Source organism: Cherax quadricarinatus, chromosome 68, assembly GCF_038502225.1.
Source record: "Cherax quadricarinatus isolate ZL_2023a chromosome 68, ASM3850222v1, whole genome shotgun sequence".
NCBI classification, from domain to species: Eukaryota; Metazoa; Arthropoda; class Malacostraca; order Decapoda; family Parastacidae; genus Cherax; species Cherax quadricarinatus.
This window is the reverse complement of record NC_091359.1, coordinates 53,218-71,671: the sequence shown is the minus strand read 5'-3', so window position 1 is coordinate 71,671 and position 18,454 is coordinate 53,218. Positions and strand designations below refer to the sequence as shown.

Sequence of the window (18,454 nt, the reverse complement as noted above, 5' to 3'; positions counted from 1 at the left end):
GGATATCAAATTGGGGAGGAGGAGTATGGAAGAAGTGAATGTTTTCAGATACAGGAAGGCCCCGCTTTACGGCGTTTCACTTTACGGCGTTCCGCTAATACGGACATTTCAAATTATGACCAAAACTCGCTATACGGCTCCCCCCACCTGACTTTCTAATACGGTCACCGTGCCCCACCCTGTTTGTTTACATTCTCCATGAGCTCAGTAAGCACTAAGTCTCTCCATTTTGTCTGGAAACTCCAAAATTTCAAATGTTTTTAAAAGTTATTTCATATTTTATATATACTCTGATAATTATACTTATGTATACCTGTACCTAAATAAACTTACATACTGTGCTGGCATGCAGGTACACATTAAAATTGGTAAGTGTCTTATGTCTCCAGACGTCATATTAGTAATGATAATAATAATCATCGAGTCATGTAAATGTCGTATATTACGTTAATATACACATTTTCATTAATCCATCCATGATATTTTTTTTCAAAATTATATAATAAACACGATGCATAACATATAAATAAGATAAATACACCCCACAGTAGAATAAATAAACATAAATGTGAGATGTGGTAGCAGACGACTTGCACAAGTGACGCCATATTAGAAATGATAATAATAACAATACTCACCGAGTCTCATTAAATGTCGTATATTACGTTAATATACACATTTTCATTAATCCATCCATGATATTTTTTTTTAAATTATATAATAAACACGATACATAACATAAAAAGATGATAAATACACCCCACAATAGAATAAATAAACATAAATATAAGATGTGGGAGCCACATAACTTGTACAAGTGACGGCAAGAATAACATTTTCTCTAATCTAACATAAGAGAAAATGTGTTACTGGGGGTAACTGTAGAAAATTATTCCTTTCGTATGTATGTAAGTAAGTTTATTCAGGTATACACAAATACAGTTACATAGATTATCATACATAACAACATACGTGTAGAGAACCTAGGATAACCCAAAAAAGTCAGTGTGACTTATTTCCATTGCCTTCACTCAGAGCTTCATTTCTTCTCAAAATGATGTTACATGAGAATGGGAGTGTTCTTCTTTATTAATTCTACCGTATCAATGTAGAGACAACCTGTACACAATGTAACTTGTACACAAACCAGATGTGTACACTTCGTTTGTTTACAAAACTTACCTTCGCCTGGTTTGTTTACATAACTCTGCGCCTGCCCCCTCTCATGTACTCATTCTTTCTCTCTCTCATTTATTCGTTTTATCTCATTTACTTACTCCTGACCCTACATTAAGACTACAAATATTTTAAGGTAAGTAATGAGTGAACTGTATATACATTTTATCGCTCTGGGATGCTTAAATATCATAGAATAGTATGTGTGGGTGGGGTGGCCTGGTAAGGTAGCCTGGCTATTACCATACGTACCACACTTGATTTCTTACAATAAATACTACTTGTCTCACCCTAGATTAAGACTATAAATATTTTAAGGTAAGTAATGAGTGCACTATGTGTGTATTGTACTTTTTTATTGTTTTTTGATGCCTGGTTCTATTGCTAACTTAATATATGTTAGTGTAAACTTGTTATCTAGTGTTTGTATGCATTTATAAGTGGAAAAAAAGGGTGTTCCACTTTACGGCGGTAGCCTGGAACCTAACCTGCCGTATAAGTGGGGCCCTCCTGTACTTGGGAGTTGACGTGTCGGCGGATGGATTTATGAAGGATGAGGTTAATCATAGAATTGATGAGGGAAAAAAGGTGAGTGGTGCGTTGAGGTATATGTGGAGTCAAAAAACGTTATCTATGGAGGCAAAGAAGGGAATGTATGAAAGTATAGTAGTACCAACACTCTTATATGGATGTGAAGCTTGGGTGGTAAATGCAGCAGCGAGGAGACGGTTTGAGGCAGTGGAGATGTCCTGTCTAAGGGCAATGTGTGGTGTAAATATTATGCAGAAAATTCGGAGTGTGGAAATTAGGAGAAGGTGTGGAGTTAATAAAAGCATTAGTCAGAGGGCAGAAGAGGGGTTGTTGAGGTGGTTTGGTCATTTAGAGAGAATGGATCAAAGTAGAATGACATGGAAAGCATATAAATCTATAGGGGAAGGAAAGAGGGGTAGGGGTCGTCCTCGAAAGGGTTGGAAAGAGGGGGTAAAGGAGGTTTTGTGGGTGAGGGGCTTGGACTTCCAACAAGCGTGCATGAGCGTGTTAGATAGGAGTGAATGGAGACGAATGATACTTGGGACCTGACGATCTGTTGGAGTGTGAGCAGGGTAATATTTAGTGAAGGGATTCAGGGAAACCGGTTATTTTCATATAGTCGGACTTGAGTCCTGGAAATGGGAAGTACAATGCCTGCACTTTAAAGGAGGGGTTTGGGATATTGGCAGTTTGGAGGGATATGTTGTGTATCTCTATACGTATATGCTTCTAAACTGTTATATTCTGAGCACCTCTGCAAAAGCAGTGATAATGTGTGAGTGTGGTGAAAGTGTTGAATGATGATGAAAGTATTTTCTTTTTGGGGATTTTCTTTCTTTTTTTGGGTCACCCTGCCTCGGTGGGAGACGACCGACTTGTTGAAAAAAAAAAAAAAAAATGGTTATTTTCTTTTCCAGTGTTTAGAACTCTGCATTTGTCTATGTTAAACTGTATCTGCCACTTCTCCGACCACTGCATCAGTCTTTTCAAATCTTCCTGGAGTGCTTTAATGTCCTCATTAGAATGAATTAGGTGACCTATTTTGGTGTCATCAGCAAACTTGCTTTTTTTTTTTTTTTTTTTTTTTCCAACAAGTCGGCCGTTTCCCACCGAGGCAGGGTGACCCAAAAAAGAAAGAAAATCCCCAAAAAGAAAATACTTTCATCATCATTCAACACTTTCACCACACTCACACATTATCACTGCTTTTGCAGAGGTGCTCAAAATACAACAGTTTAGAAGCATATACGTATAAAGATACACAACATATCCCTCCAAACTGCCAATATCCCAAACCCCTCCTTTAAAGTGCAGGCATCGTACTTCCCATTTCCAGGACTCAAGTCCGACTATATGAAAATAACCGGTTTCCCTGAATCCCTTCACTAAATATTACCCTGCTCACACTCCAACAGATCGTCAGGTCCCAAGTATCATTCGTCTCCATTCACTCCTATCTAACACGCTCATGCATGCTTGCTGGAAGTCCAAGCCCCTTGCCCACAAAACCTCCTTTACCCCGTCTTTCCAACCCTTTCGAGGACGACCCCTACCCCTCCTTCCTTCCCCTATAGATTTATATGCTTTCCATGTCATTCTACTTCGATCCATTCTCTCTAAATGACCAAACCACCTCAACAACCCCTCTTCTGCCCTCTGACTAATGCTTTTATTAACTCCACACCTTCTCCTAATTTCCACACTCCGAATTTTCTGCATAATATTTACACCACACATTGCCCTTAGACAGGACATCTCCACTGCCTCCAACTGTCTCCTCGCTGCTGCATTTACCACCCAAGCTTCACATCCATATAAGAGTGTTGGTACTACTATACTTTCATACATTCCCTTCTTTGCCTCCATAGATAACGTTTTTTGACTCCACATATACCTCAACGCACCACTTACCTTTTTTCCCTCATCAATTCTATGATTAACCTCATCCTTCATAAACCCATCCGCTGACACGTCAACTCCCAAGTACCTGAAAACATTCACTTCTTCCATACTCCTCCTCCCCAATTTGATATCCAATTTTTCTTTATCTAAATCATTTGATACCCTCATCACCTTACTCTTTTCTATGTTCACTTTCAACTTTCTACCTTTACACACATTCTCAAACTCATCCACTAACCTTTGCAATTTTTCTTTAGAATCTCCCATAAGCACAGTATCATCAGCAAAAAGTAACTGTGTCAGTTCCCATTTTGAATTTGATTCCCCATAATTTAATTTCACCCCTCTCCTGAACACCCTAGCATTTACTTCTTTTACAACCCCATCTATAAATATATTAAACAACCATGGTGACATTACACATCCTTGTCTAAGACCTACTTTTACCGGGAAGTATTCTCCCTCTCTCCTACATACCCTAACCTGAGCCTCACTATGCTTATGTCGCTGTTTATTCCCTCATCATTGTCATTTATATAAATATTTAACAACAAAGGGCCCAACACTGACCCCTGTGGAACACCACTCGTGACATGCCCCCATGCTGATTTCTCCCTATTGGTGCAAACTCTCTGCTGCCTATGTGTCAACCATGCCTCTACCCAGGAAAAAAATTCTCCTCCTATTCTGTGTGTCTTAATTTTCCTCAATAGTCTCTGATGTGTAACTCTATCAAAAGCCTTACTGAAGTCCATATACACAATATCATATTCATTACCATGTTCTACCTCCTCAGGTACCCTGGTTAAAAAAGTTAGTATGTAAATTCATAACGCAGAAATGCCTCTTTGTAAAACCGTGCTGAGATTCCTCAATGAATTTATGCCTGTAAAGATGGTTATGAATTGCCTTGGCAATTAATGAGTCCATAAATTTTCCTATTATAGAGGTAAGGCTTATTGGTCTATAGTTCGAAGCTAAGGACCTGTCTCCTACTTTTTAAATAGGTATTACATTTGCCATTTTCCACTTGTCAGGCACTATGCCAGTTTGTAGTGATGAAAAAACTAGCTAAAGGTTTTCTAAGCTCCTCTTTACATTCCATTAAAACCCTTGCAAACAGTCAAGATATGGTACTATGTATCCCAAATGGTACTCCTTGCACTTTACCATGCTCTCATCTGCCCTTACCTCGCCTATTTGTGCTTGTGGTTCAACCATAGCCAATTACCTTAAACCTTTAATAATCCAACAAAAAACTGCTGTGCGGTTGATTACCAACTCCTGTGTCAGGCAACACACTCCATTGCTCTTCAAGAGCTTGAACTTACTTAATATATACAATCTTTCTTTCAACGCACTGGCCATATCCCACCGAGGCAGGGTGGCCCAAAAAGAAAAACAAAGTTTCTCTTTATAAATTTAGTAATGTATACAGGAGAAGGGGTTACTAGCCCCTTGCTTCCGGCATTTTAGTTGCCTCTTATGACATGCATGGCTTACAGAGGAAGAATTCTGTCCCACTTCCCCAAGGAGATAAGAGGAAATAAACAAGAACAAGAGGTAGTAAGAAAAGAGAAGAAAACCCAGAGGGGTGTGTGTGTATATATATATGCTTGTACATGCATGTGTAATGTGACCTAAGTGTAAGCAGAAGTAGCAAGATGTACCTGAAATCTTGCAAATACACAAAATATCCACTCATGCTATTGTGCCAACTACACATACAGAACATTATATGTACTCCAGTATAAAGCCTCCTCTCAAACTCCTCCTTGATAACTACAACAGAACACACAGGCATAACACAAGGCACAAAACACTCTTTGACATCCCTCGTGTCCATCTTACCCTATGCAAAAATGCTATGTGCATAAAGGGCTCAAAGATCTGGAATTCATTGCCTGAACATGCAAATGGTCCCCTGCCTGTAAATCAATTTAGGGCTCTACTTAAAAATCATCTCCCAAAATTAACCTTACAAACACTGTTTAATCATCTAACCAGTTTGAAGCAACTCAAAAAATTCCCCCAAAATTTACAGCTGCTTAATTAAACATTTATTCAGACTTAATTTTTTTTCTATTTTATTATTGTAATATGTGCTAAATTGTAATACTGTTATTTTTATACAATTCATCTCAACTATAAATTTTATTACTGCAAATCATTAGCTACCTCACTGTTGTAATAAGGAAAATAATGTATAATTAAAATTTACCACTCTTTATATGTCTAGTATTAAGTAGTCTGTAAGCATTAGGATTAGTCTGCCCAAAATGCCCCGGCATGTTAGTGGCTTTCTTTGTACCTGTCGACACATTTTTTAATGCATTCACATGTAACCTTTGCAAAGAAATAAAATGTTTGTTATTAATAATACTTCGTTTGAATTTTTCATAATATAAATCTGAAAAATGTACATAATTTATTTGCCACATTTGTAAACTTTGATGCTGAAATAGTATACTTTGATATTTATCATTAATTTTGTAATGAATGTCTAATCCTAATTCCTAAGTCTTCCTTCCTAAGCAGTGGTCTCTCAGTGGGTGATGCTGAGGCAGTGGGCACTGACTGGCTGGGTTGGGCAGTGTTTGGCTCAGTGCTGTGGGCAGTATGGGCATTCATAGAGCAACAAACTATTGCTCTGATGATGATCATCAAGTCATCCTACACAGCTGGTGCCATCTCGATTGCTCTCACCACCTTCTACCTCCTTGTTGCCTCTGCTTCTCTAAGGTTAGTTTTTTATTACAACATTGGCTATTTCCCATGAAAGTAGAGTATTTGTTGAAATTTCTAATACAGTGTCATCTAATGGTCCTGACAGAGACAAGGAGCTCACAAGTTGTAAGTGTCTTACTATTTTTCTTAATATATTTTCCAGCTATATTTTAATATTCAGTATTCTTCAGTGAATAGACACCTCAAAGGTCTACAACTAATAGTGGAAGAAATACTATATTTCCAAGTTCCAATGGACTTTTCTTAGCCTGAACAGAAGATTTTGGCATTTTTTTTACAAAGGCACTCGGTTAAATAGGTACAGTGGAACCTTGGCTTATGAATTTAATCCGTTCCGTGACCTTGTTTGTATCCCTATGATTATTGTGTGTCTTTTTAAATTTTTTTTCTTAAATGATAGAAAATATTTTTCTGAAAGTCATGCAAAAAAGAACTAAATTTGATGAAAAATTTACGGAATTACGCAGGTGCAAAGTTAGTAGTCTCGGCACAATTTATGCATTGGTGATGTAGCCCAGTTTGAGTCCTATTTTAAGCTTTTGTTGCTCCAAATTCTTAAATTTTGTGCTAATATGCTTTCTGTTTTATTGACTGAGCACAAGAAACTGCTTATTCAACTATTTCAGCTAATCTGTAAAGTGCACAGTACTTTGTAATTTGGCCAGTATTACCTCTTCAAGGGGGGCTCCTTGGCACGATGAAGAGGTTCTTGATCTGAATAATTAAACTTTTTGGTCTCCTTCCTTAGACTGAACCTAATTACTCACCAATATCCCCTTCCCTATCCCATTCTCCCCATCCCCCTTTCCTCCTCCCCTCCCCATCCCTCCCCCCCTCCTCATCCCTCCCCCCCTCCTCATCCCTCCCCTATTCCCTTCTTGTTTTTCACCTTTGGGATTCTCCCCAACTGGCATTCTAGTTCCTAGGTAGAGAGAATGGTACCATGGGTCATCCCATTCCATTGAGGTCCTTGGTGGTGATGTAGTTTGCCGTGGAACCTGGATCACCTGGGGATGTCCCAATCCCTCTCTGTTCTCCCGGGGGGTGGCTTTGGGTGTCTTTCGGGTGACGGGTGTATCTATGGAGGCTGCCTAAAATCAGTACTTGACTAGCCAGGCTGTAGTTCGTACATAGGTCTGCATGCGACCAGCAGTAACAACCTGGTTAATCAGGCCCTGATCCACTGCAAGGCCTGGTCACAGACAGGGTCATGGGTATTGACCCCCCCGAAACCACATGAGGAATACCGGCTTCAGTGATGTAGTTCTGTTTAATGACCACTGAACGGGTTAATAGACTGTCATACAAAGATTGCTATTTTGCTTGGATTAACAACTTGAAGGGGTAATAACCCTGGATAACTTAAGTCAGGTTGTCATCGAGAACTGTTGGACTGTCTGTTGTCTTCCCTTGTGGGCCTTTAATTCTCTCTCTCAGGATGTGCTTCTCACTAGCTGGTTAATATTCAGGTAATTGGCTTTAAGTAGCCCAGAAGCATTTTTAAGTATCGTTTAAGTATCATTAGTACAAATCCCATAGATTTTGTAAAAGAAATGGAAAACATGCCCACTCACTCAGCACCTGGACCAGATTCATGGAATGCTCTATTTATAAAGAAGTGCAAAGTACCACTAGCACGAGCCCTCGGTATTCTTTGGAGAAAGAGCTTAGATCTAGGTGAAATACTGGAGGCCTTAAAGAGTGCAGACAGCTCCTTTGCATAAGGGGGGTAGTAGAGCACTAGCTAAAAATTACAGACCAGTAGCCCTAACCTCTCGCATCATAAAAATCTTCGAAAGAGTGATGAGATGGCAGGTTACAAATTTCATGGACCAGCACAACCAACATAACCTGAACCAGCATGGTTTTAGAGCAGGTCGATCATGTCTGTCACAGCTGCTGAACCATTATGACAGAATTACGGAGGCACTGGAAGACAACCAAAACACAGATGTGATTTACACAGATTTTGCAAAGGCGTTTGACAAATGCGATCGTGGAGTGATAACGCTCAAAATGAAGGCCATGGACATTACAGGGAAGCTAGGCAGATGGATTTTCGGTTTCCTAACACACAGAACACAGAAAGTAGTAGTGAACAGGGCAAGATCCAGCATCAGCGAGATCAAAAGCTCAGTGCCCCAGGGCACTGTCCTGGCACCTCTGCCGTTCCTCATCCTCAGCAGACAGACAAAAACACCCGGCACACTTTTGTATCATTTGCAGATGACACTAAAATAAGCATGAAAGTCAGTATGGTAGAGGACACTGAAAAAGTACAAGAAGACATAAACAGGGTTTTCCAGTGGGCAGTGGAGAACAACATGACGTTCAATGGTGATAAGTTCCAGCTGCTTAGGTGTGGAAAGAATGAAGAACTCAAAAGGAGCACTATGTACAAAATGCAAGAGGATCACCAAATAGAACGTAAGGAACACGTAAAAGACCTAGGAATGATTGTCAGTGGACCTTTCTTTTAAAGACCATAACAAGACAAAGATCACGACAGCCAGGAAGATGATGGGGTGGGTATTGAGAACTTTCAAAACAAAGGAAATAATGCTGACGGTGACACTCTTCAAATCGCTAGTGCTCCCTCACTTAGAATATTGCTCAGTGCTGATGGCCCTGTTCAAGGCAGGAGAAATATCGGAGCTGGAACAAATACAGAGATCGTTTATGGCTCACATTGAGCCAGTAAAGCACCTAAACTGCTGGGAACTCCTGCAAGATTTGAACATGTACTCATTGGAGCGGAGGAGAGAGAGAGGTACGTGATAATATATACCTGGAAGGTACTCGAGGGCTTATTTCCAAATCTGCACACTGCCATAACATACTGGAGTGAGAGATACGGGAGGAAGTGTAAAATAAACCCAGTGAAGAGCAGGGGTGTGGTGGAGACAATAAGGGAACACTGTATCAACATCCGGGGTCCCAGACTTTCCAACATCTTACCAGAAGATATCAGAAACACTGCTGGAACAAGTGTAGAAGCCTTCAAGAGGAAACTGGACAAGTATCTTCACCAGGTGCCAGATCAACCAGGCTATGATGGATATGTGGGGCAGCAGGCCTTCAGCAGCAACAGCCTGGTTGACAAGGTAAGCACCAGACGAGCCTGGCCCATGGCTGGGCTCAGAGAGTAGATAAACTCTCGAAACTCTTCAAAGGTATATCAAAGGTTTTAAGGTTACTGCAGTTGTCTTGTGCTAATTACTCTGCTTTCCAAATGAAGGCCTATATGAATGTTCCACAAGCTGTCTTATCACTTTGATGCCAGGTTTACTAGGCAGTGTTTTTTATGATGTAAATTTTTTAACATTACAGTGTAACATTACAGTTGTGAGGTAAATTGAGGACAATGAGAATGAGTACAAAATTTAATTTTGTGTAGCTTAACTCAAATTTAAATTTGTGTACGTTAATAAACTTTTTAAATTTTTGTCTTAGGTCGTTGGTGCATCTACCGGACTGGTTGTACTATGTGGGACATGTCACAGTGTTGAGGTATGCCTCTTCAGTGTTGCATGAACATGTCTTCCTTGATAAACTGCCCAACCTTCCTGTTAACATTAGTGCTGACTGTCCTGACAACAATGCAGAATATGGCTGCCGATACAGGAATGGTACTTACTACCTCCTCGAACGCTACCACTTCCCTGAGAATGGCCTTGATCTTGGTCGGCAAGATCTTGATCTCTGGACAAATTTTGCTCTTTCTTTTGCCTTTTTTGGTGGGATGTTTTTGCTCAACCTGGTTTTATACTTAGTGCCATTACCCTCTTTTATAAAATCAAAGTTCAGAGACTAATAACATGTGCAAAATTTGTATGAACAAATACATATTTTTTTCCTTTGCAAAAGTTAGATTTAAATGTATACTTTATAATATTGTAATGTATTACAGCATTGTGTACTACCTACATGTCAGTCATGACCAGGAATGATAATTATGGTAGTGTGTAGTTGTTTGTACTCTTGTACTTAGATAATTGTGTGGGATAATGGGCGTATGGCCTGGTCTATGGTCAGGCTCTGGAAGCAGAAAAATTCTTGGAACTCATCAAAGGTATATCAAATATTGCTTAGTAAGGGAAACATAAGGGAAAATATTTTTCAGATATTGGAGCTTGGATAAAAGTTAAATCATTTGTAACTCTAGTACTTTACTGACATTGTCCAGATCTTGTGAAAAATGCTAATGACGCTTTGTAGCATTCATAGCCCTTTGAAGAGTGAATATTACGTTATTTACCATAAGCCTCTTTTTTTTTTTTTCTTCTTTCCCTTTCTGTCCCTTCTCTCCCTCTCTCCTACCCTTTACACATTCCTATCCTTGCACATTCCTCTTTTTCAGGTGGAGCAATGGCAAGACTAAAAAGCCGGCATCACCTCAGGGTGAAAAGAACTCGTAAGCATAGGACCTACAGGTTTCCCAATGGGACCATAATAGTTTGTCTACCCCCTTCTGTCTCCTCCCCTTCCTATGAGGCCACACCTCAAAAGCCTGCTCCAGTTCCCTGAATTAAGCCTGAATACCTTCCATCCCATCCCCCCACAGGCGCTGTACAATCCTATGGGTTTAGCACTTCCCCACGATTATAATAATACATGGGAATCTTTCACGAAGCTCGGGGAGCTATATGACCCTTGTGGGTTTAGTACTTAGTTTTTATTGGAATAATAAAGCTCAGGAAAAACCCACTGTATACTAGCAAACAGCAACACGGGAATCCTCCTCATAACTAGTATGACTGCCACACATTACCGGGTATCCAGAGGCCCACAACATCCTAAGTCACTCCACCTACCTTTCCTCTGATCAACAGCCAGTAATCCTGCCTGCACAACCATCCTAAGTCACTATCGCTCCTTTCTTGCCTTCATCTCTTCCTCCCTCTCTTATTTCCCCTAACCTCTCTCCCACTATATATATTGTCCTCTCTTCCCTCCTACCCATCTCATCTCTCCCTTTTGTTCCCTTCCTCTTGTCTCTGCCTCTGTTTTCTTCCCTGCCCTACCCTTACAATTTCTCGCCTGTCTCTTCATATGTCCTCTCCTGTCTTCTCTGTTCCCATACCAGCAATCTCTCTCGCCTATCTACTCATATTGCCCTGTCTCTCCCTTTCTGTTCTGTCTCACCCATCCTCTTTCTTGCCTGTCTTCCCATGTCCCCCCCTCTTTTCTTGCCTATTTTCCCTTTTCTACATTATTCTTTCTCCTCTCTCTTGCCTATCTTTCCTCTATCCCACCTATTCCTCTCTTCTTTCTCTTTGTTGTTGTCTATCCCCTTCCCTATCTGTTCTCTCCTTTGTCTCCCTTATCTATTCTCTCCCCTCTCTAACTCCCCTTTGTCTTCCTTCCCTATTTCCTCTCTTGTCCCCCTCTATTCTGTGTCCCTCGTATCTATACTCTTCCTCTCTCCCCATCTTCTCCTTTGTCCCCCTCTCCTACATGTTCACCATTTTTCTCTCTTATCTAATCTCTCTCCCTTATCTGTTCTCTCCTTTATTTACTGTCTCCCATCCTCTCCCTTCTCTTCCTCTCCTCCTCATAACACAAACTCCTAAATAACTAAAACCTGGGCAACTTGTACAGGTTAAAATAAAAATAAAATTCATATAAATTTTATACCTGGAGTTTACCTGGAGAGAGTTCCGGGGGTCAACGTCCCCGCGGCCTGGTCTGTGACCAGGCCTCCTGGTGGATCAGAGCCTGATCAACCAGGCTGTTACTGCTGGCTGCATGCAAACCAACGTACGAGCCACAGCCCGGCTGATCAGGAACCGACTAGGTGCTTGTCCAGTGCCAGCTTGAAGACTGCCAGGGGTCTGTTGGTAATCCCCCTTATGTATGCTGGGAGGCAGTTGAACAGTCTCGGGCCCCTGACACTTATTGTATGGTCTCTTAACGTGCTAGTGACACCCCTGCTTTTCATTGGGGGGATGTTGCATCGTCTGCAAAGTCTTTTGCTTTCGTAGTGAGTGATTTTCGTGTGCAAGTTCGGTACTAGTCCCTCTAGGATTTTCCATGTGTATATAATCATGTATCTCTCCCGCCTGCGTTCCAGGGAATACAGGTTCAGGAACCTCAAGCGCTCCCAGTAATTGAGGTGTTTTATCTCCGTTATGCGTGCCGTGAAGGTTCTCTGTACATTTTCTAGGTCAGCAATTTCACCTGCCTTGAAAGGTGCTGTTAGTGCAGCAATATTCCAGCCTAGATAGAACAAGTGACCTGAAGAGTGTCATCATGGGCTTGGCATCCCTAGTTTTGAAGGTTCTCATTATCCATCCTGTCATTTTTCTAGCAGATGCGATTGATACAATGTTATGGTCCTTGAAGGTGAGATCCTCCGACATGATCACTCCCAGGTCTTTGACGTTGGTGTTTCGCTCTATTTTGTGGCCAGAATTTGTTTTGTACTCTGATGAAGATTTAATTTCCTCGTGTTTACCATATCTGAGTAATTGAAATTTCTCATCATTGAACTTCATATTGTTTTCTGCGGCCCACTGAAAGATTTGGTTGATGTCCGCCTTGAGCCTTGCAGTGTCTGCAATGGAAGACACTGTCATGCAGATTCAGGTGTCATCTGCAAAGGAAGACACGGTGCTGTGGCTGACATCCTTGTCTATGTCAGATATGAGGATGAGGAACAAGATGGGAGCGAGTACTGTGCCTTGTGGAACAAAGCTTTTCACCATAGCTGCCTCAGACTTTACTCTGTTGACTACTACTACTCTGTGTTCTGTTAGTGAGGAAATTATAGATCCATCGACCGACTTTTCCTGTTATTCCTTTAGCATGCATTTTGTGCGCTATTACGCCATGGTCACACTTGTCGAAGGCTTTTGCAAAGTCTGTATATATTACATCTGCATTCTTTTTATCTTCTAGTGCATCTAGGACCTTGTCATAGTGATCCAATAGTTGAGACAGACAGGAGCGACCTGTTCTGAACCCATGTTGCCCTGGGTTGTGTAACTGATGGGTTTCTAGATGGGTGGTGATCTTGCTTCTTAGGATCCTTTCAAAGATTTTTATGATATGGGATGTTAGTGCTATCGGTCTGTAGTTCTTTGCTGTTGCTTTACTGCCCCCTGTGTGGAGTGGGGCTATGTCTGTTGTTTTTAGTAACTGTATGACGACCCATGTGTCCATGCTCCCTCTCCATAGGATGGGAAAGGCTCGTGATAGGGGCTTCTTGCAGTTCTTGATGAACACGGAGTTCCATGAGTCTGGCAATGGGGCAGAGTGCATGGGCATGTCATTTATTGCCTGTTCAAAGTCATTTGGCATCAGGATAACATCAGATAGGCTTGTGTTAACCAAATTCTGTGGCTCTCTCATAAAAAATTCATTTTGATCTTCGACTCTGGTTAGCGGCTTGCTAAAAACTGAGTCATATTGGGACTTGAGTAGCTCACTCATTTCCTTGCTGTCATCTGTGTAGGACCCATCTTGTTTAAGTAAGGGCCCAATACTGGACGTTGTTCTCGACTTTGATTTGGCATAGGAGAAGAAATACTTTGGGTTTCTTTCGATTTCATTTATGGCTTTTAGTTCTTCCCATGATTCCTGACTCCTATAAGATTCGTTTAGCTTAAGTTCGATGTTTGCTATTTCTCTGACCAGTGTCTCCCTACGCATTTCAGATATATTGACCTCTTTTAGCCACTCTGTTATTCTTTTCCATCGCCTGTAAAGGGAGCGCCTGTCTTTCTATTTTACATCTACTCCTCCTTTTTCTTAGAGGAATAAGCCTTGTGCATACTTCGAGTGCCACCAAGTTAATCTGTTCTAGGCATAAGTTGGGGTCTGTGTTGCTTAGTATATCTTCCCAGCTTATGTCGGTTAGGACTTGGTTTACTTGGTCCCACTTTGTTTTTGTTATTGAAGTTGAATTTGGTGAATGCTCCCTCGTGACTAATCTCATTATGTCGGTCTGGGACTCCGCGCATACATGTCTGAACCTCAATTATGTTGTGATCTGAGTATATTGTTTTTGATATGGTGACATTTCTTATCAGATCATCATTGTTAGTGAAGATGAGGTCTAGTGTATTCTCCAGTCTAGTAGGCTCTATTATTTGCTGGTTTAAGTTGAATTTTGTGCAGAGATTTAAAAGCTCGTGTGAGTGTGAGTTTTCATCAGAGCTGCCTCCTGGTGTTATTACTGCAACAATATTATTTGCTATATTCCTCCATTTTAGGTGCCTTAAGTTGAAATCCCCCAGGAGCAAGATGTTGGGTGCAGGAGCTGGAAGATTTTCCAGACAGTGGTCAATTTTTAACAGCTGTTCCTGGAATTGTTGGGATGTTGCATCCGGAGGCTTGTAGACTACCACAATGACTATTTTTTGGTTCTTGATCTTTACTGCTAAAACTTCCACTACATCATTTGAGGCATTAAGCAGTTCTCTGCAAACAAGTGACTCTGCAATGTACAGGCCAAGCCCCCCCTTTTGCCTGTTCACTCTGTCACATCTGTATAGGTTGTAACCTGGGATCCATATTTCGTTGTCCAAGTGATCCTTTATGTGGGTCTCGGTGAAAGCCGCGAACATTGCCTTTGCCTCTGCAAGCAGTCCACGGATGAAAGGTATTTTGTTGTTTGTTGCTAGCTTTAGACCCTGTATATTTGCAAAGAAGAATGTCATCGGACTGGTGGTATTGTTGGTACTGGAGGGGGATTTTTTTTCCGGCATTAGTATCTGTATCTGTTGGTTTGGAGTGGAGGCCATCGACTGTGGTTCCACTCCAGGAATGACTGGATTTGGTGTATGATTTCTGCCATTTCCTGCCAGTTTTTTTTCCTTCCTGGCACTAAAAAACCTCTCCCTCTTGAGTGGCTGTGGCTACCCAGGTTTTCCCATGGCCTGGATGTTTTGTATCTTTTTGTCCCCTTTAGATGGTGTGCCTGGCAATTTAAGTTATAGCACAGTCTTTCCTGTACTGAAGAGGTACACATTTCAGGGTGAAAAAGCTTACAGGAAGGGAGTTTGCATTTTCCTGTTGTCATATGGGCACGGCATTTCCTAGGGTGGTCATAGTTGCATGTCCCATCTGTTTTTCCAGATTTCACATGTCTGCAGATACCAAGTGCATAGTATGTGCACAGGCTTGGTTTCCATTTGCCTTGGGTTTCTGTGACTGTATTCCCTGTTGGTGCATGTTTACCTGTCTTATTCCTATCCTCCCTAGCACCAACAATGGAGCTCCCACCAGTTGTTTTTGGTAATATATCCTCACTATTGCTAGTGGAGTCCTCTTGTTTGCTATTTCCTGCGGTATTTCTAGTTTGCAATATTGGTTTTATCTTTGACTACACTTTCCCCACTACGGCTCCTGTCCCCTATGAGGTCATTTATATGTATTCCTTCCTGCGTATAATTCCCAACTACCTGGACAAAATTTCCAGCTTCACCATTACTATATTGAAATTTCCATAGAATTATCAAGAATAGAAAATGCGATGCTAGTTTTTTCATTTTGTGATCACAGAAAATGGGAAGCTCTTTAAAATGCAAAAATAATAATAGAAAATAAGATGTGCATTATAACAAAAAATGAGAACCAAAAGATGGTGTGTAATTCCCGTGGATACAGGTTTCCATAGATTTGAGGGGAACAGATTTTCTTAATGGGGGTCCCCTCAAGGGAGGTTCCTTGATGCTGGGGAAATTTCTGACAGTTCATGTCTGTTCTCCCCCACTACTGTGAACCAAAGCTTTCCTGCCTACGACTGCTGCTCGCTCACTTTTTCTCGATCACTTCTGGTCACATGCTCATGCCATTGCTGTTTATACAGATGGTTCTAAATCTGACGGTGTTGAGTTCGCAGCAGTATTCCCTGACAGTGTTGTTCGAGGTCATTTGTTAGACTCGACTAGTATTTTTACTGCCGAGTTGTATGCCATCCTCATAACCCTTCTTTGTATTACATACATGTCTCCTTCAACGTTTGTGATCATTTCAGATTCTCTCAGTGCTTTACAAGCCATTTAACAAATTGATTCCCCTCGTCCATTAGTTCATCGTATTCAACTATGGTTGTGCTTTGTGGCTAGCCTTTGCTAGCCACAAAGATGTCATTTTCTGTTGGGTCCCTGGACATATTGATGTGCAGGGCAGTGAATCAGCAGATGCAGCTGTGCAGTCAGTGGTGCATGATCTTCTTGTTTCCTATGGAGGTATTCCATTCAGAGATTATTTTTCCAGTCATCTCAACCCGTCTTTGCAGCTGTTGGCAGTGGTCGGGCATGCGCCATAACAAATTGCAATCTATTAAACTGCTTTTAGGTTTGTGGCCATCTTCTTACCACTGTTGCTGTTCTCGGGAGACTGCTCTCGTCCAGCTCTGCATTGGCCATACGCCCCTTGCCCATGGGTATCTCATGGAATGATGCCCTATTCCTCTTTGTGAGATTTGTTGGGTCCCTATTTTGGTTCTTCACTTTTTTGTCAATTACCTGGTTTACCAGCGAGCACACAGGATTTACCTCCAATGACGCCGCCGCCCTACCACTCTTACTTTATCATCCCTTCTTGCAGATGGCCCTGCCTTTGACTTACAATCACTTTTTGACTTTTTGTCAGCAACTGTTTTACTATACAAACTTTGACACATAGCCCTTAGCATCTCTTCCAGCCCTTTTCTCCCCTTGCCTCTGATCCCCTCTTCACCTAGCTGTTTATAGCCTCAGCATTCACTTCTGCTCCGCAGCGCTGTATGACCCTTGTTGGTTTAGCGCTTTCTTTGATTATAATAATCCTTGATGCTGGTGAGGGGCTCTTGATCTAGGGAATTGGATCTGTGCTCCAGTTCCCTGAATTGAGCCTGAATACCTTCCATCCCCACCCCCCACAGGCACTGTATAATCCCTATGGGTTTAGTGCTCCCCCACAATTATAATTCTTAATGGGGGAAGCAATAAACCTGTTTGGGACACCCAGCTCTAAGGGTCTTCCATGGGAGGCAAAGGATGATCCATTGGGAAGGTGGATTGCTTGGATAATGCTGTATGACCCTTGTGGGTTTAGCACTTGGTTCTGATTGTAATGATAATTCCTTGGATCAAAAGCCTTTTATCAGTGTCAAAAACTCTCCAGGGAAGGCAGAGGGCAAGAGGAGCCCTGTAGCAGTATAGGATAAATTCTTGGATGCTAGGAAGGACCTCTTGGCTGGAGTCCCTCACCCATATCAGTGCTCCTCCCTTGGTTAAGTGCTTGGTTATGATTATAATTATTACATTTAAGAGGGAACCTCTAAACTCGTAGGGGTTAGATAATGTCTGGGGAGGGGACAAAAGGCATTAAAGCTTGTTCCAAGGAAGAGGAGAGCAGGCCCAATTCCTTGAATCGGGAGCCCTCAAGCAGCGGCATCATAAGGGGGGGGGGCACCCCGGGTGACACCATAGAGCCTCTAATGGAGGTGACACTAATGCCCAAAACAGTGCTGCAGCAACATTAGAGAAAAATCCTTCATTTCTATATAACCTCTTCTATGATTACAGAGTACAAATAGGCCTATATAGGGAAAATCATTGATTTTGATGTGATGATTTTGCAGGATTGAAGGCAAGGAAATGTAAGATCAGTCACTGAGATGTTACCTGTACTCAAGGTCAGATTGGAACTAGTGTTTATTTGATATTGCAATGTTTTTCTTTATTTTTCAATTTTTTTTTTTTTGGCATTGTTGATGAATAAATGTAGGATCTGTTGTCTGTACTCGAAGTGTTATTTTAGTTTGTTTCCTCACTATTACTACGATTGTTTATTTTATAATTAATAAAGTTAAGAAGTATTCTCCTGTTTGGTTTATGGCCCTTAAATGTTCTCATTGCTAAGCATTAGTCATTGGTCATACAGTAGTGACGTAACTGGAGTTTTCTTCCCCCATCTCCCTGCCCTTGGATTTCATGGGGGTGGCACCAACCCAACACCAATGCCACTGCTCTCAAGGGAGGTTCCTAGATGGTGGTGAGGGGCTCTTGATTTAGGGAATTGGATCTGCTCTGGTTTCCTGAAATGAGCCTGAATACCTCCATCCACCCTCGTGCACTGTATAATAATGCAGGTTTAGCGCTCC

At 41.4% G+C, this 18,454-nt stretch overlaps 1 protein-coding gene across 6 annotated transcripts in view; it reads left to right on the top strand.

The window, feature by feature from the left end:
- LOC128697880 (ATP-binding cassette sub-family G member 5) overlaps positions 1-18,170 on the top strand; it is a 130,941-nt gene extending 112,771 nt beyond the window's left edge. For 5 of the 6 annotated variants that reach the window (XM_053789874.2, XM_070099533.1, XM_070099535.1 and 2 more), the window contains 2 exons: positions 6,148-6,351; positions 9,811-18,170. In XM_053789874.2, coding sequence (XP_053645849.1) covers positions 6,148-6,351; positions 9,811-10,171 — 565 coding nt within the window. In that variant the 3' untranslated portion in view covers positions 10,172-18,170. The remainder of the gene's footprint in view (positions 1-6,147; positions 6,352-9,810) is intronic. The other variant, XM_053789876.2, reaches the window with a different exon arrangement.
- Positions 18,171-18,454: the final 284 nt, after the last annotated feature.